Source organism: Epinephelus moara, chromosome 23, assembly GCF_006386435.1.
Source record: "Epinephelus moara isolate mb chromosome 23, YSFRI_EMoa_1.0, whole genome shotgun sequence".
In the NCBI taxonomy this organism is placed as follows: domain Eukaryota; kingdom Metazoa; phylum Chordata; class Actinopteri; order Perciformes; family Serranidae; genus Epinephelus; species Epinephelus moara.
Genome location: NC_065528.1, coordinates 17,258,913 through 17,281,571, shown reverse-complemented (window position 1 = coordinate 17,281,571; position 22,659 = coordinate 17,258,913). Strand labels below are relative to the sequence as shown.

Genomic DNA, 22,659 nt, shown 5'->3' with positions numbered 1-22,659 from the left:
GGCTCATGAACACTTTCGAAAACCATTGTCAGTAAACACAGTTCGTCACTAGGTCTACAAATGCAAGTTAAGGCTCGACCATGGAAAGTGAATGCTGAAAGGTACATACAGGTTTTGGAGCAACATATGCTGCCATCCAAACGAAGTATCTTGCTTATTCTGGCAAGACAACGGCAAGACACTTCCTGCATGTGTTATAACAGTGCGGCTTCATAGTAAGAGTGAGGGCACTAGACCTGCCTCCCACTGAGTATGTGCAGTGAGTTATGAAGCACAAACTACAACAATGGAGACCCTGAACTTTAGACCAACTGAAGTCGTATATTGAGCAAAAATGGGAAAGAATTCGACTTTCAAAACCTCAACAGTTCGTTTCCTCACTTCCCAAACACTTAGAGAAAAGGTGATGTCACACAGAGGTAAACATGCTCCTGTCCAAACTTCTTTGGAACATGTTGCAGGCATTAAAGTCAAAAGGCAGTCAATTTGCTTTTGAAACTTTTATTCATTCTCCAAACATTATGCAACCAATCTACATTCAGGCCACGCTCGGTGCGCGCACACACTCACACACTCACGCACACACACACAAAGTGCAGACATAAGACAATGACATGAACACAGCACCGTCTGTGACAGATAGGCAACATGAAGAGCAAAGGTGCTAAATATTGCACATTACGATCAGTTGAGGAAACTCGTCAGCCCGCTCAGCTTCACTGGCAGATGGCCGCAGGTTCTCTTTGTTTTGAATCGTCATAACAACTGGTTACAAAACAGCTGAGAGATTACACAAACTTCGCCTGTGGCTACCAGCATTTGTCATGGGGCTGATGTTGACTTCCTGCGCTGACTGAGTGAAGGTAGATATGACTCTGTAGGAAGAAACTAAAACGAGGTAACAGTTGATAATGGCCGACATGCGCACATCTCAAAGCTCCAAGTGCTTTGAATCGAGAAACTAATTTTTGCTTTAAGCTAATGAATAAAAACCAAGAGAGGAAATGCACAAGTGGTTTTACATTAGCGAAAGTTGCAGAGAGCACAGTAATATTATGGTCTGAATAGCTGCAGAATAAATGTTGTGTGGTGTTTGACTAAATCTTATTGCCTTGTTGCTCTCAAAACAAAAAAGTTTTTAACTCAAATTATCTTCTAACATTCGGCCACACCTGAGACTACGAGATTGTACCATCATGAGTAAACATAAATGTGGCAAGCTAAATGATGGACGATGCTCTGAGCAATAATTTTGCATGAGTTATTGCTTGGAAGCAGCCCTTTATCAGGCCAGCTTGGATATTTGTTCCTAGAGGAAAATTACATACAGAAAAATTACAAAAGCCACACGAAACCATTCTCTATTCCACCAGGTGATAAATTAGCATCAAAGTCCAAAACCACAACTAAACAGCCAGCGGTGTCTCAGGAGCAGTCGGTGAAGGTGGTCACCATGTTGCCCCTCCGCTGGGTCACTGTCCTGCAGTGCTGCTTCCCCGAGCCGTGGAATCTGCCGTCAGTCCTGGAGCCGTGCGTGTTAAAGGAGAACATCTTTTCCAAGTCCTCAAACATGTCGTCAAAGAGTCCGCCGCCGAAGCCCCCCTGCTGGAACTGTCTCCTCTGTCTGTTCATAGTGTCCCGATGGGCCTGGAAGTGGCTGTCAAAGTGTCTCTTTTGGTGGGCCTGGGAGTGGGAGTGGGAGTGGGAGTGAAAGTGGTGGTGTTGCTGTCCAAAAGTGTCAAAGTCTTTGAAAATGTCATCAAAGTTGAAGGACTGGTAGTGCTGGTGGAAGTTGTAGTCCCCTCCTCCTCCTCCTCCTCCTCCTGCTCTGTGGCCCTCCCCTGGTGACGGGCCGTGGCCAAACTGGTCGTACTCCCGCCTCCTCTTATCGTCTGATAGCGTCTCGTATGCTGGTGGAGACAAGGACGCATTACATCACTTGCTGTGCTGGTTGCTATGACACTGCTGCTCAAAACTTCCTGAACATTTTTCGACAATTTAAGTTCAATCTGGAGTAATTATGGAGGACGGGTAATAATACAGGAATAAATTACAGAGTAAATAAATACTGAAATAACTCACAAATGCATCAATAAAGAAATAAATGCAGATGCAATTATCAACTTGTATTTTTCCATTTATAGATGTATGTATGTATTTATGTATTTCTAAATCTATTTATTTTGCATCTCAGCATTAATTTAATCTTATGCATTTTTTAGTCAATATATATTTATTCCTGTATATATTTATACATTTATGGATTTATTTCCATGTTTTGCATTTATTCAATTTTTTATTTATACAGTTATTTACTTATTTGCATATTTATTAATTTATTTATTTCCATTTTATGTATTTATTCCATTTTTGATTTATACATTTATTTACTTATTTATTTATTTATTTATTTCGACATTCATTTATTTCCATATTTATTTATTTTTGTATTTATTTGTTTCCATACTCATTTATTTCTGTATTTATTTATTTGCATATTTATTTATTCCTGTATTTATTTATTTCCATATTTATCTATTTCCATTTTATGAATTTATTCCATTTTTCATTTATACATTTACTTACTTCCACATTTATTTATTTATTTATTTATTCCAATCTTTATTTATAGATTGATATACATATTTATTTATTTTTTTCCAGTCTTTGGTACATTTATTTAGTCATTTCCATATTTATTTACTACTGTATTTACTGATTTACTTATTTCTATATCTATTTTTTCGAGTCTTTATTTATACATGTTATCCACATATTTTCATTTATATATATATATTCCTGAATTTATTTCCATATTTATTTATTTATTCCCAGTCTTTGCCAATACATTTACTCATTTCCATGTTTATTTACTGCTATATTTATTTATTGATTCCAGGCTTTATTTATATATTGATCTACTTACCTTTATATTTATTTATTTTAGTCTTTATTTATACATTTATTTATTTACTTATTTTCATGTTTATTTATTCCTGTCTTTATTCATACTTATATTAAGTATGAATAAAATACTAGACACCTATAGTAAACAACAGATGACATGGCCGGCCCATTAGAGGAGTGAAAGTGTGCTAATGAATGTGTGTAACCTGTCAGCTGTCACCATGACAGCATGTGTCACCTCACATCAGACACAAGACAGGCCATGACTGTTGCTGGGAGTGTCTTAGGTAACTCCTTTTATAAACCCACTGCATCAGGAAAAGCTTGCACAAACAATACGCAATATGTTGTCTAACCTACCCATTTTAAATTGGACCATCACTTTACTTACTCTATAAATATATCCAGCTTTTAAACACCTATTGTGCAGTTGCCCTACATTGTGGACACACTCACCCTCAGCTATCTCCCTGAACTTAGCCTCGGCGTCTGAGCCCTTGTTCCTGTCCGGGTGGTACTTGAGGGCCAGCTTGTGGAAGGCTTTCTTGATCATGCGGTCGGTGGCATCTCTGGGGACCCCCAGTAAGTCGTAGTAGTCCCTCTTGGCCAGGATGAACTCAGAGATGAGCAGGATGTGCACCGCTAGCAGCAACGCTGACTGCGCTGTGGCCATACTGCTGGTTTCGGCACCTTAGCGGATGTCAAGAGAGCAGTTTAGCTCGGTTAACACACAGGAAGTGTTTTAAAACACCTAAATATCCAAACAACAGTCAGAAAACAGGCTAAATTACCGTGCTAGCGTCACCTGGTTCAACAAAGAGGCGTTGGACTCAAGAGAACTCACTGTTATGGTGGAATAATGGCGAAACTTACACCAGCTCTCCCTTTAAAAGCTCGTTAAAGCTCCTCTGTTGTTTGTTCGCTAATGTAGATAAACTATCTCGACAAATAACCTTAATACGTATCAAAAAACGAAGTATTACCTGGAGACGAAGTCGAGTTCAGCCGCAGGACACGTCTATCAGCCGCCGACAGCCTCCAGCTGATGTGAAACAAAAGCTAACAGTTATTGACGAGCCGCATTCCTGAGCGGTAACACCACGACTCGCAACGCCATTGGTCCGTTTCCTTACACAGTGACTCCGAGCGCGGTGATTGGTGGAAACAGTGCGCACGTGGAGACTGGGGATTGTGTGGAAAAAGAATACAAGCAAAGCAAGAGGATGATCTGTGTGTACTTCTGGCTTCGCTTTGCTATGCTATTTTGGCATTTAGAGTGGCGTGAGAGGCTTAAATATGTTTTTTAGCCCATTATATTGTAGTAATACGTTTATATTTTTACTATTCCTAATGGTTTGTGCATTAAATAGGTGGTTAATGCTTTGGTTAAACATGTATGTGCATTCCTACTTTATTTAATTTTCTCCACAGAGTTGTGCAACTGTTTTTTTTCTTTTCCAAACCTTTATTTGTCATAATAAGGCATATATTTTCATGAGATAAATTTGTCTCAATATAGACCTTTTTCACGGCAGACATTTTGACATGTCACAGTAGGAAAAACAGAGGTGTATCTAATAACATTAATGATACTAGCAGGCAAGGTCCTGGTATTGATATTGTATTGCTACAATATTGGTTACTGGTATTGTTAGTGAAAAAGGCCTATCAATTGTAAGAACAGATTAACAGTCTGTGTGTTAATGTCTAATCTGTAAATATAAAACACCCTCCACAAATACAAATGAGATGTGGAAGCTCACAAAGCTATCCATAACAGAAACTACAACTCCCATAAAAGTCTGTCTTAAATCTTTTATAATATACTTTTTAGCTGAATATAATTTATGAATGAGTTTAACATACATTTCTTTCACTGTATAAATGATAAAGTATTGATTGAGTAGGAGCCAGGCCTTCTTTTATACCATATTGTCCAATATATGAGACGGTCCGGTAACTATCTTGATCCGTAAACAGGGTGTGCGTCATCTCCGCTATGAGCACTACAACCCGGAAGTGACAGTCTCATGAGCTGGTTTGTGTTTTTAAAAAAAATGTTAGCTACAAACATGAGCGTGTGAAGGGGTTTCATGTAGTTTGGCTGCAGACATGCCGCGGTACTGCGCTGTCAAAGTCTGCAGGAACCGCGGGGGGAGCGCGTCGAGACAAGACAACAAGAGAATCAGCTTCTACCCGTATGTTGTCTGTTTGCTGTCTGATGCGTGACTGAGTTTACATGTTTGTTTGGTTCAGCTGCAGAGGCTTATTTACTGTTATCCTCAGTATCTTTGGTCTTAGAATAATAATAGCAGATAGCAGGGGCAGTCAGATATAATATATATATAATATAATATCAGTAGGATATAATGTAACGTTAAGTCATGGTTACCTGCCTGGAAAGGGGAGATTGTGACTTAATTTAACCAGGAAGTCACATTGACATTATGATCTCATTTAGGGACTGTTCTTTACTTATCAGGGGAAGGGGTCGGTTTGATGTGATGTTTTTTTTTTCTTTTTCTTTTTTGACCCTTCCTGAAGATATTTTCTCTTGAGCCTCCCTGAGTGATTGGCAGAAAATGCATGACCTTCCCTCCGCCATAAATTAGTGAATAGATTTTTAAAACTAACCTTTTGATGTTTGAAATCAATCAATCAATTAATTATAAAAATGGGAACTGAGGAAACACTACCATAAATGGGGAAACACCAGAGGTAGGATAAAAACTCAAAATCGAAAACAATTTTAAATCAGTCAATAGCAAGAAAAACAGATTAATAAAAATAAATGACTTGATGAATACACAATTGTAATAAATATAAATGACAATAAATAAAAAAGATATAAAGTTCAATTAAAAGCCAGGCTAAAAAGGTAGGTCTTGAGTTGGCTTTTAAAAACATCAACACTCTACGGCCCTCAGGTCCCCAGGCAGGCTGCTCCACAGACATAGACCATAGTTATGAAATGATGTCTTACCGTGGGTTTTTGTTCTGACTTTGGGGATGATTAAGGCGAGCGGTTCATATGATAGAGGCTAATGTGATCAAAAAAGGTAGGACTTAGACCACTGAGAGCTTTAGAAACCAATAAACGGATCTTAAAATCAATACTGAAGCACACAGTAAGCCAATGCAGAGACTGTAAAAGGGTGTAATGTGTGAAAGTTAAAGTTGAAGACAAAATGGAGTTAAAAAAGAGCCTGTTTTTCACTCATGTCATGCATGCTGGTAATTCAGTTATGTTTTTTTGTATCTGTCAGAAGAGTTTGTCACACATGATGTGCCCAAGGACCGTTGGAAATTTTAAAATCCAACAATAATTTCTGTTTTTTCCTTTTTCTGGCTATGGAATAGTGCAATTTTGAGGATTTTTAAAATGGCATGTTTTCTTCAAAAATTGCCAATAATATAACACGAAATATAATCATTTATATATGTATGCCCCTTCCCTGTGCTTAAAAAATGATTTCACATGACTCCCCCTTTTTTTCACCCTCGTAAATAACGAACATTCCCTTACAGGCGAGAGCTGAGTGCAGAGTAAAAAAAAAATTAAATTAATAATAATAATGGTGATGACATAAAACATTATTTTAATTATTTTTTAATTTCATTAAATTATTATTTTAATTTCATTATTTTAATTTCTTTTTTTTCTTAATTTTCTATACTTTATTAAATACCAAAATACATGTAGATATGTAAAATTTACATTTCTGTAGTCAACTGTAATTGTCTGCAATTTGATTAACTTTATATATATATATATATATATAGCGCCTTTAAAAACACAGTTACAAAGTGCTGTGCAATAAGACTAAACACATTTTAAGACAAGGAGAATAAGACAAATTATTTATTCCCTCTCTCCCCTCAAAGGTTTCCCCTGCAAGACAGCGCCAGGCTTCAGAAATGGGTGGACAACATGAAGCGGGAGGAGTGGACCCCAAGTCGACATCAGTACCTGTGCAGCGAGCATTTCACAGAGGACTGCTTCGATATCCGATGGGGCATCCGCTACCTGAAGAACACAGCCATCCCGACCATATTTCCCTCCAATGAGGACGTACGTATCTGTCTTGTTTTTCTGTCTCAGCATCCATCACAGTTCTGACATGACGCTTGTGATTGACCAGATTTATCTTCCTTTATCTCAGGATGCTGAGACAAAAGTCACCACCTTTAAAAGAAGCCCCAAGGTCAAACCCAGGACTTTGGACATCGAGCCGACAGGATCGGACTCTCCTCTCAGCAAGAGGCCGCTCATTTTGAGCAGGACGTGCAAAAAAGTCCAGTCAAGCACAGCGAACGGCGTTGTCACCGAGCACACAGAGGTGATATCTGAACCGCCTCTGGCCTCGGACCCCGTCATCTCCTGTCATTCAGACGTCTCAGAGATACAGACTGCTACCTGTGACAGTGGAGTGTCTTGCCTCGCACTGTCCCCACGCGATAAGCCCCAGTCTGAAGAGCCGGCCGACTCCATTGTGACTGTGTTGTGCTGTGAGTCACTGGGCTCTTTCTCCGATGGCGAGGAGAATGTGGATGCAGCCACTCTTCAAGCAGCGCTGGGCCAGACTTTTAGCTTTGTCCCTGTGGAAATGATCAAAGACGAACCCACAGGCTGCTTTTTGGAGGAGAGGGGACCCAGTGAGGGGGAACACATTTCTGTGTACGAGCACTCGTACTGCAGACCGGACACGGACAGAGATCAGCTTTGGAGTAAGATCTTGAGTTTGCATACAAAGGTCTTGGAACTGGATCGCAGGGAGGAGAGCACGGTGGCCAAAATCCGTGCTCTGGAGACTGAGGTCGCCCTGCTGAAGAGAGACGGGGCTGTTTTTAAAGAGAAGCAGAAGATTTTAGAAGATTATATATCATCCATGTTGCTCTGATTGTAAAAAAAAATTACAGGTTATGGACTCTGGATTGAGTTCTTGGGCACGCATGGATTCTAATCGTCACCATTGAGTCATTTTTCCTGACATGTTGCACACGCTCCTGTACATAAAGTACAAACTGTGTCTTCTAAAACTCTGTTGGTACTCAGTGGTCCACGACATTGCTCTCAGTATGCCTTTTCCCACAGATGACATTTTGACTTGTCACCGTAGCAACAGCGCAGGTGTAAATAATCAGATCAGCAATGGTCGAATTTCATTTCGCCGCTTTAATTTCAGGTTTCTGGTACAGAACTCGTTGCTCACTGTCACTCTCACAGGAAGACTTGAATAGAGCAGAGCCATCGTTAATGTGATCAGTAACACCTGTGCTTTTTGTGCTGTGGCAATTAAAAATGCCTGCTGTGAGGAAGGCCTTTTGTATTTGTATCTGTTGTTGTCCACATGGTGGCACTGTATGTCTGTCTTTACAGGAAGTGATTGTCAGTGGCTTGTTGCTATGCATTATTAATACATGTCTGAGATTTGCTGACACGTGTTTACAGTTTTTACATGATTGGATCTCAGTGGTGATCAATACATTATGAGAATTCATTGGCTCATGTCTGAAACCTTTTTATTTCCTTGATGTACAACTGGCTTCACCCACTAAAGGACCATTTTTATAGTTTCTCACCACGTGTTACCTTGAATTTGTGTGTCCTACAAGTGTTTTTCTTGCATGCCTTTATCGTCTGTATCCAGGGTACGTTCAGAGCTTGGCAAGCGAAAACCTTTTTTCCCATTGTCACTCTTTGCCGCGCCAGCCGGTCAAGCCATGCTGTGCTGATTTGTGTTTCCATCATCAGTTTAGACGGGCCGTGCCACGCCAAGGTTAAATTAATAAACTAAAAAATGAACGGAGAATCCAAAAAAGGTGAACACCCTTCATGAAGTTAAGTTAAAGGGGACCACGTGTAACAACAGCAAAAACGTATGAAAACATCTGTTGACGAACTCTCACGATGGGTTCCAGGGGCGATTGCTCTGATACAACAAGGGAGGCTGAACTTCCCCTAAAATTTCATAGAAGAAATAGTCAAATATGCACTATTGAATTTACATTAAAATAAGAATGCAGCAAAGCCAGACGGTCATTAGATAAATGCTTTTTCTTTTTACTTTTAGTAGGTACTGCAGCTGCTCTTATAAAGTACGTACTGTCTCTGCGGCTCTATCGATGTAACATATCGTCCACTGTGCAGAGGATTGTGGGTCAGAATAGCCAGAAAAGCATGCTGGATTGCATACTGCAAAATTGGACCGGATGTAGTAGAACATCCTGGTATTGTGGGCATATTACATTCGACGTACTATGTATTGGGACATACTAAATCTTTCTCTGGTATACTATGTAGTATGGTAGTATGGGCGTTGGTAAGCACAGCCAGTCCTGGGGTTGCCCCCTGAAAGTGGAAGATTCAATGTTTTGGTCTCTAAATGTAGCTGCAGAGTAAGCGCTCTTCACTTTCATGCTGCTCTCCAGGACAGGCAGCTGCAGACACACACCCAGGGTGAGTCTCAGAGGGATGGAAGCAGCTGCCCAGAGGAAGAGGCTTTGCCCGGTCAGGCTCTGAGATGGCGTTATCTTCTGCCTTCTGCTTAGAGGTGGTGAATTTACAACTCGCAGCAACTTACCACGATGCAGTCTTTGGCTTTTGTTTGATATTTAGCGTCGACAAAAAATATTGTTGCTGATCCATCGTTAGTGCCAACTTGGCTTGTTTAATTTATGATGCGAACGTGTTATAAACATGGTCCCTATTTACCTCAATTCACAAAGACTGGTTACCTTTTTTGGATTCTCCGTTCACCATGGAGACGCATCGCATATTCAAGGTAGCACGGGGTGAGTAATTTACATTCAAATAATCATTTTGTGGGTGAATTGCTCCCTTTAGTATTCCTTGATATGTACTGTGCGTGACTGAAGCAGCTCCTGCCTGCTGTGTTGATGTACACCAAATCAGTTCTTTCCACTTGGCCACAAACAGCACCATTCATACATGTATGCCTCTGTCTTCAGTGTCCATGAGTCATGAGCAATCATGTCCACTTATACAGAGGGTTATTATTTCTTATTAGTTCTGCTTACCGCAGTATACCACCATGTCATTATGTGCAATCTCCCGCAAGTCGGAAATATTCTGCTCCACAGATAAACCAGCGATGGATCTATTTTGAGGAGGAATAAAGTCTGCTGTAAATGTTTTCCTTAGGGCAAGTGCTTCTCAGGGGGCTGCGTTTGTGTCCACTGTGTCCCTGGTGATTGTTTTAGACCCCAACAATGACATGAACATGAAGCAGCTCCCCTCGGGCTCTGAATTAGTCACCATAGTATTTTGGCCAAGAGAGATATATAATTTCATTTGAAGCAGCTTTCCAGAAAGAGATGCACCATAGGCTGTGTCTGCACAGTAGCAGGCCTGGTCACAGGATCTGTTGGACAGTGTGGAGTGGATGGTGACCATGTCAAAACATTGTGTTTGTACACACCACACCTGTGATGACAGTAGGGATGAACTGCATGTGAATAAACACCCGTCATGCTTTTAATTGAGAGCAGAGCATCAAGACTTTAACAAGGCCAAGAATGCAGTGGTCTTTAATGTGATCGAGAGACAGCGCAGAGGCTAAATAATTACATATTGATTGCACATATGAAAGGACTCGTGGAGCGCAATTTCAAATGACTCCAGGGTTTTGCGTTCCACGAAAGGGTTACAAGATGACACAAGACTGAGCCCGGAAAGGATTAAGAAAATGGATTCTGAAAACTAGTAATGAAATGGAATTGTTGTAATACCATTGCTCCGCATCTCAGCGGGAAAAACAAAACGTCATCGCAGTGCATTAGTCCCCTTAATGCACTGCCATGATTTGTTTCTTGGCGAGGACTACATCCTCCAGGGATAAGTGCGGGTCTTGATCTCTGAGCATGCTGCAATAATGAAACTAATCTTTGTTTGGAAATGAGCAACAGGGACAAGGTTACAAAGCCATTTACAGGCAGAGGAATGTAACAAACAAATTAAAAAAGGACTAAGGAATATAATGTTCATGATAGAATTAAATAAAAGTAATCAATACATCTCACTGTTGAGCCACAGACTTTATTCAGACAAGTGGGGAGGTAAATTACAATGAGAAAAACCTACACGAGCAAGTTTGTCCTCTGCCATATTTAATGGGTTAGAATTTGGGGCAGTGGATAGCATTGCTGCTACCACAGGTTCCTGGTTCAAACCCTGGTTCTCCCTTTGTCAGCATGGGTTTTCTCTGGGTACTCCAGCTTCCTCCCACAGTCCAAAGACATGCAGGTTAATTGGTGACTCTAAACTGTCCGTAGGTGTGAATGTGAGTGTGAATGGTTGTCTGTCTCTATGTGTCAGCCCTGTGATAGTCTGGCGACCTGTCCAGGGTGTACCCCGCCTCTCATCCAATGTCAGCTGGGATAGGCTCCAGCACCCCCACGACCCCCAACAGGATAAAAGGTTACGGAATATGAATGAATTGGAGGAACCCAGGTGACACGTCTTTTCAGGAATGGTTCACAGAGTTGGCAAAACATGCATCGCACAAAAAAATTTCTTACGTTCTAAGGAATTTCTAACCTGAATACAATACCTTGAAAAATATCTATACTCTATACCTTTTTTTTAGCTCATTTTTTATTTCAACTCCAGCATTTTATACCAACAATACATTTTTACAGCTCACATAGTACTTTGATCATTGTACAGAGTTTTCAGCTGCTGTAACATTTATCCAAGTTTAAGACCAATCTGGTGATATGTTCAAGTGCAGTGGAATTATCTGAGATTCAAACTGACTACTGGTACACTCATGAGTAAGAAGGAAAAAAAGATCTATACAGTTGTTGAAACCACAGGGATACATTTACATTGAGGGCACAACATTTAAAATTTTAATTTAAAGGTAAATATGGCATTACAACGAAAGTAACATGGTGTGTTACATTTAAAACTGTCCCAACTCAGTTAAAAACTGGTTTTCAGCAGGTTTCTGTCATACAACAAAAACACACTACAATACAAAATAAAAACAGAAACAATCAACAGACGGAAAACAGCAAAACATAGGCAGCTACATAGACAATGCAGAGTAGAACAGTGGTTCCCAACTGGTGGGTCCTGGTCCAAAATTGGGTTGCGGGTCCATTCTGAATGGACCCCAAGTGACTCACGAACATGTCATGTGCATAAAAAGTACAGTGAATTTCCTGCTGTGGAGTGGGTGAACTCGTTACAGATCTTAGTGTAAGTGTGACAAAATTATCTCAGTACAGGAATAAGTGCATGAGAAATTGATCTAGTGATGCGTTGCTGTCTTGTTTTGTTAATTGGTAGTAAAGCAATACGTGTAGGATTGGAAATGAGAATTTGAATGGATCTGAAAATGAAATTTAATGGCGAGATTATCTGAGTAGTTTTGAATAGTCAGGGCCTCAGAGTGAGAGTTCAGTGCAGGATGAATCCAAACGGGGAGGTTACCATGGATCTTGTAACCTCTGCTGTATAGTCTTGCTATTGGTTCAATGGTTTCCTTTGTGGCGAGGGACCGAATTGGGAGACAGTAGGATATTTTTGAGAGAATGACTGTATGTAGATATGTGTCCAAAACAGTAGGGGTGAGATATCAGAATCAGAAATACTTAATTGATATTGTAATTCTGAATGTGGTGTTGATACGTGAGATGTGAGTCAAGGAATACTCCAATATCCATCCATCCATTTTCCTAACTGCTTATCCTGTTGGGGGTCATGGGGGGGCTGGAGCCTATCCCAGCTGACATTGGATGAGAGGCAGGGTACATCCTGGACAGGTCACCAGACTATCACAGGGCTGACACATGGAGACAGACAATCATTCACACTCACATTCACACCTACGGTCAATTTAGAGTTATCAATTAACCTGCATGTCACTGGACTGTGGGAGGAAGCTGGAGTACCCAGAGAAAACCCACGCTGACATGGGGAGAACATGCAAACTCCACACAGAAGGGCTCCCTCCTGGGATTGAACCAGGAACCCTCTTGCTGTGAAGCAACAGTGCTAACCACTGCCCCACCATGCCACCCTACTCTAATATATATGATATAATAAATAATAATTTCTGAATAAATATTCAGAATCAATATGAATCAACAAATCGTTATTTTTGACAACACTACTAAGGACAGGACTGAGACATGTGGTGAAGTGGGGAGACAACTTGATATACATAGTAGTGAAGTACAAAGCACACACCATGTACATAAAACTCACACACATGATCTTTATGTGTCTGAGAATTAATTTGCAGCTTGTAAATTAATTGTAAATTAGATTTTTACCTATATAGGACTCATTTGATTTGATTGAAAAGTCAATTAAAAAGGAATACTAATTACAAAAACCCATAATGCAACACTACATAACAGAGAGATTCATGAGGTTAGTGGATAACGCTTAAAATACAGAAGTTTTTCAGCATAAAGAAATTGTATTTCATGTTTTAGTCAGTTAACTTCTTTCAAGAAATTGGTCAAATCAACTTTTCTAGCATTTTTGAGTAGGATGGAATTAAATAAGTTATAATATCTTAAATAGAACAGTTAGATTAAATATCACCACAAATATTAAGTTGGTTCAACTAGTTTTTCAAGGTCAAAGCAAATTATATTCGTGGTATTAAAATAATTGAATTTTTCAGATTATAAATGACTGACTCATGATTCCAGAGTTGGAACTACCCAAAAAGATGCATGCAGATTGCTTACTTATATTTTTGATGTTGAATCTGTGAATTTTCTTTTGGAGTGTATAGCCTGAGGAAAAACAGAATCTCATTGTGTTTCTCACTGTATCTGTTTAGGTAGTTCAATGATGAAATTCTACAGGTACGTTTGCAATGCTTTATTATTGTCTATCATTTTGATGTTTGAGTGTGATCAGACAAAAAAAAAACAAGATTCAAAGTTCTATATAGCTTTATATATCTCCATTTCTGGATATCCATAGAACCACTTTTTCATCATTTAAACCACCTTGAACCAAACATAAAAACAGCAGGAGTAACAAGACAGTCACAGATATGTTACTTGGATATGTTACAGTCTGCTATGTGTTATTAATCCGGTGCAACCAAATCCAGTTCAGAGGGGTCCACCATGTCCAAGACAGGTCGCTATAGTTGGATAAATCCCTCCATATTGTCATGAAGGGTGTGAGTCATTTTTCCAGAGAGACAGGTCTCCATACCTCCTCATACCAATCGTCCAGTGTTGGGATGTCCTTAGAGATCCAAAATTTGACAAAAGTCCTCCTCAGTTTAGCATTTTGGCAGTTCCTCACATTGTCCACTTTGGCTGCTAGAACACAGTGAAGAGGTGATAGCTCCAAATCATAACCTATCTAGGCAACCACTTCCCTTTTCACTTTCTCTCCAAAATTTCTGTCTTTACACATTTCCAGAACATATGTGCATGCATGCCAACTTCTGAGTTGCATTTAATGCATTCACAAGAGCTCAGACCAATCCTGCCCCTCAATAATGGCGTACAATGAAGCCATGTGTGTTTTCTGTAACTGATGCCCAAACATTTTCTTCCATTCGACATTCAGTGTCAATCTGGTCTGGTCTGTAGTGTAATTAAGATTTGAGCCAAAGGTTTCATAACATAGGAAGTAATCTTTTTGGTAGGGGTTGTTTAAGAATGTCTTCCAGGAAAGATCCGTTTGGGGCATGTACTGTACCTTCTTTGGTATAAGTCTTATTTGCAGATATCTGAAAAAATATGACTGTTGTAAAGAACATCTGCTCCTCAAACCCTCAAATGACTCCATTGTCCCTCGTTCATAAATGTAAGTGCTACAACGTAGGCAACTGGACTTGCTTGCGTTTCTTGAAGACGTTTCGCCTCTCATCCAAGAAGCCTCTTCAGTTCTAAATGACTGGTACGAGGTTGCCTACATGGTGGCCAGGTGGGTCAACGACTCACATTGTGAACTTAGTGACTCTGAATCTAAGAGCTCACGTGACCCCTACGACTCTGCAAGGGTTCCCACCCACACAGGGTTTAAAGCCCGAAACTTCGTACCAGTCATTTAGAACTAAAGAAGCTTCTTGGATGAGAGACGAAACATCTTCAACAAACGCAAGCAAGTCCAGTTGCCTACGATATTAGCACTTACGATTACCATGACCTGGATGACTGAGAATCTTCACCAACAACTCCTTCATAAAGTTTGACAAGCCTGTCCAGGCCCTTTTCTTGCCAGACCCTGAACACTACGTCTTGACAAGCGGGAGGGAAGTCTGGGTTTCTCCATGTAGGAGCCAGAAGTGAGAAATGGTTCTTCAGTTTGAAACAAATCTTAATTCTATTCCACGTGTTCAATGTGATTAGAACAATGAAGTTACTTTGAACCTCCACTTTCCCCTTCTTGTAATTTACAAAGGGGCAGTCCTTTAGTGTCAGTACACCCCAATTTCTAGACTCTATATCAATCCATGTATTTGTAGCATCTGGACTGACCGCATTTGAGCTGCCCAGTAGTATAGCCGCATGTTGGGGCTCCAAGTCCCTCTTTTTCTTTGCCATTCTGCAATCTGTGTGTTTTCATTCTCACCTTTTTACCCTGCCAAATGAACTGTGTAAACATTTTATGTAAAGTATTAAAAAAACTGTTGGGCAGCATCTGTAGCGGATACAACGCAATTTACATTTTTAATGACATAAACATTTACGGAACATTAAAAACAAGTCAGATATGTCTCAGTTCAATTTTAGTTTTATTTATAAAGCCCCTCAATCCCTCTGTCCTTTGGACCCTCACCGTGGATAAGGAAACACTTTCCCCCCCAAAAAACCCCTTTAACTAGGGGGGGAAAGATGGTCTGTGGATGGTGTGTATTGTCCGACATTCTGTTTCTCTGTACAGTGTGTGAAGATCCAGGTTTATGTCTTGACTGTTCCTTTGATGCAGGTTTATTTCAAAAGTCTCATTTCCTCAAGCTAGGGCTGGGCAAAATGGAGAAAACCAAACATCACAATATTTCTAAACAACGATTGTAGGGTTGACTGTTGGTGCTTTCACAAAATATCGACACAATGAGATTTATGATAAATAATTATAAGTAATTATAAGTGGGTAAAGAACAGCTGGGACAGTCTGGTAAGTTCAGAAAATTACAACATTATACTGTCATGCGGCCTTTACCATCAGAAAAAAACCAACAACATTTACAGCGTTACGATATCTAAACTCTAACATGATATCTAGTCTCATATCACAGTATTGATAAAATATCGATATATTGCCCAGCTCTACTTCAAACACTGAATGAAAGAGGGTACTGTGCTTTGTGCAGTGTTATGCCTGGAGAACAGACCGTTATGCTGGCATGGATGTTGTATTGGTGAGAACGCTGAAACATTAACTGAGAAAATAGCCAACAGAAATTGAAGCTTATGTACAGCAATGCTGACACTGATCCAGTTACATTTGTTTTTTATCATAAAAGAGAATCCAAAACAACAAATACTCAAACACTGGATTAATGTTGACTTCATTTTGAGTTCGTCAGACCTTTGATTGTATCTCAAGTTGCAATTTTCTTAGCTATAGTAAAGATATATCCAGGGGTTGGTGCAGCTGTTGAGGCTGGCCAGCAGCATGATGATGGCAAACACTGGACCTGCAAGACAAAAAAAGAGACAGCAAAGTATTAAACAAATTCTAAAATAGAGGAGTGGAAAGGTGGCAGCAAATCTCCAATTTTTTTAAGGGGCACACTTAGTGACTAGTTTGACAGAAACACTAAAAGGAGCAGTGTGTGGGATTTAGTGCCATCTAGTGGCAACCAGCTGAAACGTCTCCCTCTGCCAAGTGTGAGCTCCTGGTTAGGATTCTTTCAGTGTTTATTCTTCTTTTTACTAGGAATTATCTGCGGAGGCTTCCTCCTCTCCAAAACAAACCGACCAGGTGATTGAAAAAAGTAAAAATACTCACTGCTAGCCTAGCATCTGCTAATGTGTGCTCAGCTTTTTTCTCTGATAACCTGAGATCCAGACATTCAGGAGGTTTTTACTGGAAGCCGAAATATCAGCAGAGGTCTCTTACTCTCCAGAACAAATGGACCGAGTGATTAAAACCTAGAAAAACACTGAATAAAGCAGTTTTACATTAAAAATCTGTGTTTTTCCAATGCTGTTCGGCTCATCGTGAAGAGACTGCTAGCTATGGTGGCTGACACAAAAACACAATGGCCTTTTCTCGAGTTTGACTGTTGTGGGCTACTGAACAAACATGGCGATGCAATGTGAGGGATGCGAGGATGAGAAACAGCTCCCTGTGTAGATATCATGGATATATTTAGAGACCTGGACACAGCATCAGAGGCGGGACCTTGTTCATTTCTGTGGAAGTTGCTCTGTAGCACATGAAGCCAAAAAAGCTCTATTTCCGCAAATGAAATTATTCAGATAATCAGTGCTTCTTCTTCATCATTGGGCCCACAGCACAAGCGCACCGAAGACATCTGCCGTGCCGGTCGAGCCAGCTACTTACAGCTTGCCGTTCTGCTAACTTGAATTGGAATAAAATGATTTAATCTTGCAGCTCTTTTAGACTTTGCAAATGTTCTCGGACCAAATGGATCAAATCCTCATTTTGCAGGGGGTTGGGATGAAGGTCTTTTTGGCCGAATTTGGCTTCGTACGCGCAGCACACTTCCTGGGGTCCTGGTAAATATAGACATCTCCTTTTAAGGAAACAAAACTACCACAATTCTTATTTTAAGGTGATTATACACTGAAGAAAACAGACTTGTTATACCGTATTCCATTTCTGCTAATACACCCCCCTGAATCCTACACACTGGATCTTGTAATATATTATTAATTATTATTATAGCATGTGGGCCTACTCCACAGTGACATTAAATATTCTGTATCTGGATGAGGACCTCCTGGACCTCATTTGGACAAACCTTGAGTAGGCGCAGTGCTGGGGCTCCACACAGACCATAACTGGACAACAAAGAATGGGCTCCAACACACTGTGTATGTCATTATAATGACAAAAGTCATTTTCACAGTCTTCAGCATGGCGTTGGACACCCCCCTCGTGCCCGCGCGCCCTGCCTGCAGCGCCTTCCTCTTCATGTTGAAGTAGATGGTTGTGCATATTCTTATCTGGCAATAGAGCACAATGACTGCAGGCAGGGCAAACACTGACAGAGTGATCCAGGTGATGTAGACCCTGCTCCCCCACGGTTCAATAAATGTAGCCCAGCAGTCATACTGGTTCTCCTCCACCTCCTTGAGAGAGAAGATGGAGATCTGAGGGGAGCTGAAGGCGAGAGAGATGAGCCACGCTGCGCCTATGGAGAGGTATCTCCTAAACGAGCCCTTCAGGAAGGAAACCATCGGCTTACACACTGCATTGTACCGGTCTATGGTCATGGCCACGATCATGTACGTAGAGCCAAACATCCCGACCACCTGTAGGTATTTTACGGACCGGCACAGGAAGTCCGTGCCTCGGAACCTGTGCGTAATTTCCATGAGAAACTGCGGTAGGACTTGGAAAAAGGCGACCACCAGATCCGCCAAGCACAGGTGCAACAGGAACAGCTGGGTCCGTGTGTTTCTTTTTCGCTTCTTCCAAAGTGTGCCCAAGAAGAAAAGATTGCCGCATGTTGCAAGCACAAAAACCAAACCCAGTATGCCAGCTCTGATGAGCGCGAAACGCTCATACGCGTCTCCATCCTCATCTGGTGGCTTTTTAGAGCTGCTGTTGCGACTGGAATCCATTAAAGCCCGGTGTTTCCTGTGTGTCCCGCAACTTCTGGGTTCAATTAACGTCTCCGCACATTATCCAGAGATTGATGGTGCAATTTTGGCGCACAAGCATCTCGGCAATTTCCTCCTTTGCGCGCGTGGTGCGGGTGACTGTGATGGCTGTGAGGAGGGAAAGCCACCGACTTGAGGGGGGGGGGGGGGGGGGGGGCTGTCTGCTCAGTGTTGACTGTATGTCCACAAACATATTAAATAAGATGACATTTTACCCAATTGTTTTAAAAATTTGACTTTGCCAAGATATAATCTTCCTTAATAATCATAAAATGCACTGAAATCCAAATACACCACAGATTATAATGAGCTCATGCTCTGAGTATTCCAATTTGTTTATTTAGTAGTGGAATATAATTGCTTATGTTAGTCTTAAAGGAGCAACAGTATAATTAGCTGATATTAGGCTTTATAGCAATTGCATAAGGAGTTGCCATGGAAGCTCTTGAGAAAGAACTGTAAAAGCAGAAAGAGCAATCTGCATACAGCGGATGGCTGAAATATGCGTTAAAGGCCGTCAAGCAACACAAAAATGTATTTGTTATACATTTATAATTACAGCTGAAGCTCAGCGTAAGTTATGAGTGAAAGGGTTCCTGATTGTGCATTTCATTAAGTTGTCGGGCTAAAAAAAGGCAACAGAGGCCAAGATATCCAGACTTTTATCTTTTATTTTAAACTTCATCCTACAGCTCCCATGATGCAGTGCAGTTCTGTCTGTTCACAGTTTTTCTGTGTTTTTTCCAAACCGACTTCAAGATGACCCCGATGATGTCACCAGGGTAATTTTCTTTGACTCGCCTGTTTATCTCTGAATAGACATGGGTATCATCTTAAATGCAGGCTAGAAGGCTGCTGCTACACTGACTATATTTAGAATGCCATTATCACCTTACAAAACTGCCGTGTTTCTTGTTATGCAGCCATATGAGCAGACTTTGTCATCAGGAGGTGGAGGGGATGATGGGTGGTTTGACACCTAGATGGCTGCCAAGCTGCAGACTACTGTTTGAGACCAACTAACAACAACACCGCTTGTTCATTAGTGAGACATCAAGGAGCTTCCAGTGGCTTTGTGCCCCACACCTGAGTGTTTTTCAGAGACCTGTCACTGCACTTTCAGCAATGTTTGTGCCCAAGAACTAGTGTTTTTTTTAGCAACTCGTTGCTGTGTTTCCAGTGGCATTTGTGCCCCCACACATGGGTGTTTTTTACAGACTTGTTGCGGCACTTCCAGCAATGTTTGTGCCCAAGAACTCGTGTGTTTCAATTTACAAGTTGTTGCTGCGTTTCTGGTGGCGTTTGTGCCCACACACCATGTAGTTGTTGCTACATTCCCAGCAGTGCTTGTGTGTGCTTTTAGTGACCTGTCACTGCATTTCCAGTTGCCTTTTTTTCCCCACACCTGGGTGTTTTTGGCAACCTGTCAATGCATTTTTAGTGGCGTTTGTGCCCCCACACATGGGTGTTTTTGAACACCCTGTCGCTACATTTCCGGTCGCGTTTGTGTGTGTGTTTTATAGTGACCTGTCACTATGTTTCCAGTGGCATTTGTGCCCCCACACATGGGTGCTTCTTAGAGACTTGTTGCGGCACTTCCAGCGATGTTTGTGCCCAAGAACTTGTGTGTTTCAATTTACAAGTTGTTGCTGCGTTTCTGGTGGCGTTTGTGCCCCCACACAAGGGTGTTTTTAAGAAGCTGTTGCTATGTTTCCAGTGGTGTTTGTGTGTGTTTTTAGTGACCTGTCACTGCATTTCCAGTTGCCTTTTTTTCCCCACACCTGGGTGTTTTCGGCAACCTGTCACTGCATTTTCAGTGATGTTTGTGCCCAAGAAATTCTTTGTTTTTATAGCAAGTCATTGCTGAGTTTCCAGTGGTGTTTGCCCCCACACAAGGGTGCTTTTTAGAGACTTGTTGCAGCACTTCCAGCGATGTTTGTGCCCAAGAAGTTGCTGCGTTTCTGGTGGCGTTTATGTTGCCTTTTTTTCCCCACACCTGGGTGTTTTTGCCAACCTGTCACTGTATTTCCAGTGGCATATGTGCTCCACACGTGGGTGTTTTTTTGTGACAAGCCGCTGCACTTCAAGGCTTTGTTTGTGCCCCAGAACGTTTTTTTAAGCAAGTCGTTGCTGCATTTCCCAGAACGTTTTTTTAAGCAAGTCGTTGCTGCATTTCCAGCAGTGTTTGTGCCCCCACACATGGGTGTTTTTTAACACCCTGTCACTACATTTACAGTCGTGTTTGGGTGCGTGCTTTATAGTGACCTGTCACTACATTTCCAGTGGCATTTGTGCCCCTACACCTGGGTGTTTTCTAGAGACCCGTCGCAATGTTTGTGCACAACATTAGCAAGTCGTTGCTGCGTTGCTACTTGTGCCTCCACACCTGGGAGTTTTTAAGAAGCTGTTGCTACATTTCAAGCAGTGTTTGTGTGTGCTTTTAGTGACCTGTCACTGCATTTCCAGTTGCATTTTTTTCCCCACACATGGGTGTTTTTGGCAACCTGTCACTGCATTTTCAGTGATGTTTGTGCCCAAGAACTTATTTGTTTTTATAGCAAGTCATTGCTGAGTTTCCAGTGGTGTTTGCCCCCACACAAGGGTGTTTTTGAGAACCTGTTGCTATGTTTCCAGCAGTGTTTGTGTGTGTTTTTTGTGACCTGTCACTGCGTTTCCATTTCCCCTTTTTTCCTCACACCTGGTTGTTTTTAAGCAACCTGTAACTTCGTTTCCAGCGGAATTTGTGCCCTCTCAACTAGGTGGTTTTTTTGTGACCTGTTGCTGCGCTTCCAGTGGCGTTTGTGCCCTCATTCACAGGTGTTCTTTAGGAACCAGTCACTGCATTTCCAGCAGCTTTTATGCCACCATATGTGTGTGTTTTAAGCCAAGATGTATTTTCTTAACCACAACTGAGTGGTTGTTGTGCCTAAACATAACCACACGTTGATCACAGCGCTGTTGAAACGTAAAGTTTTAGCAACTGCAATTTAGTAAGGTCATAATGGCATTTTGATTATACAGCACTAGTCAATGTAGCTGAGGCATTTTAACCTCTATAATGCTGATAAATACTGCTACCACCTATTTAACAGAGTGATAACACTTAAAATGGGTGCTTAGAGGAAACAATACAGCACTTGTCTGAGGCTGAGCAATACTCTCCAAGATGAGTAAACTTTTTTAGACTTTTAGGCATAAAATCAGTGTAAAGTTCCTTTAAAGCACCAAAACATACACCCTAGAGAAAATGTTACCTTTCTGTCACAGTGCATCTTTAGTCCTTTCCCCTTTAGTTTTTAAAATTGTGCATTCCAGCGTAGCATAATGGAGCGAGCTGCCACAGAATGTGTAGGCAGTAGATAAGAAGGACTTACAGCAGTGATAACATAGGGAGAGACTATTATGTCTTCACAATGACTTCACCCATGACAAATGTAATGTTATACATACTTTCTAGGTCATGACAGGGTGTTCATGTATGCACAGTAAAAGGTGGCGTGGGCATGAAGCAGAAAAAAGACGACAGCGCTTTAGTGTCATTTATCCAGCCTCTATCATACCCTTTGCCTTCTGCTGCCTATGGCAAGCCAACAAAAGCTGTTTGTTCTGAACAAGAGGTTGCATTGTACCCATAAGAGCCGCAGGTATTGCTTCCAAAGCAGATGCAATTGTAGAAATGGTGCTATTCTGACTTTCTATTTGTTCATTCCATTATGCTGTGCCTGTATGATGCAATAGATACATCATATAGCATCAATCATTTGTTGCACTGGTTTTGGAGAGCTGGTCTCAGTGATCTGAGTATACACATTTCCCTTTTTACTCCATACCATTGGCAATGATTGCCTGTGATACTGACAAGAGCTACAAGCCGCCACTGTGCCAAAAAGAAGAGATTTACAAGTGATTGCTCGACATGGACAAGTGTTTCATTCCTCATTA

At 41.0% G+C, this 22,659-nt stretch overlaps 3 protein-coding genes across 4 annotated transcripts in view; 1 reads left to right on the top strand and 2 right to left on the bottom strand.

Annotated features, from left to right (window-relative positions):
- Positions 1-485: 485 nt before the first annotated feature.
- The window catches only part of LOC126385082 (dnaJ homolog subfamily B member 9-like), a 77,282-nt gene continuing 55,108 nt past the window's right edge, over positions 486-22,659 (bottom strand). Inside the window, exons 1-3 of one of the 2 annotated variants that reach the window (XM_050036607.1) lie at positions 3,891-4,004; positions 3,364-3,597; positions 486-1,910 (exon numbers count right to left, since the gene is read on the bottom strand). In XM_050036607.1, coding sequence (XP_049892564.1) covers positions 1,426-1,910; positions 3,364-3,580 — 702 coding nt within the window. In that variant the 5' untranslated portion in view covers positions 3,581-3,597; positions 3,891-4,004 and the 3' untranslated portion in view covers positions 486-1,425. Of the gene's footprint in view, positions 1,911-3,363; positions 3,606-3,890; positions 4,005-22,659 lie in introns of those variants that run through there. The other variant, XM_050036606.1, reaches the window with a different exon arrangement.
- LOC126385080 (THAP domain-containing protein 5-like) lies at positions 4,915-8,489 on the top strand. The gene is made up of 3 exons (XM_050036603.1): positions 4,915-5,105; positions 6,793-6,979; positions 7,071-8,489. Exons 1-3 carry the CDS (start codon positions 5,020-5,022, stop codon positions 7,806-7,808), a joined length of 1,011 nt encoding a protein of 336 aa, XP_049892560.1. The 5' UTR covers positions 4,915-5,019; the 3' UTR covers positions 7,809-8,489.
- avpr2l (arginine vasopressin receptor 2, like) lies at positions 15,756-18,748 on the bottom strand. The gene is made up of 2 exons (XM_050036604.1): positions 17,853-18,748; positions 15,756-16,559 (listed from the first exon to the last, which is right to left on the bottom strand). Exons 1-2 carry the CDS (start codon positions 18,676-18,678, stop codon positions 16,480-16,482), a joined length of 906 nt encoding a protein of 301 aa, XP_049892561.1. The 5' UTR covers positions 18,679-18,748; the 3' UTR covers positions 15,756-16,479.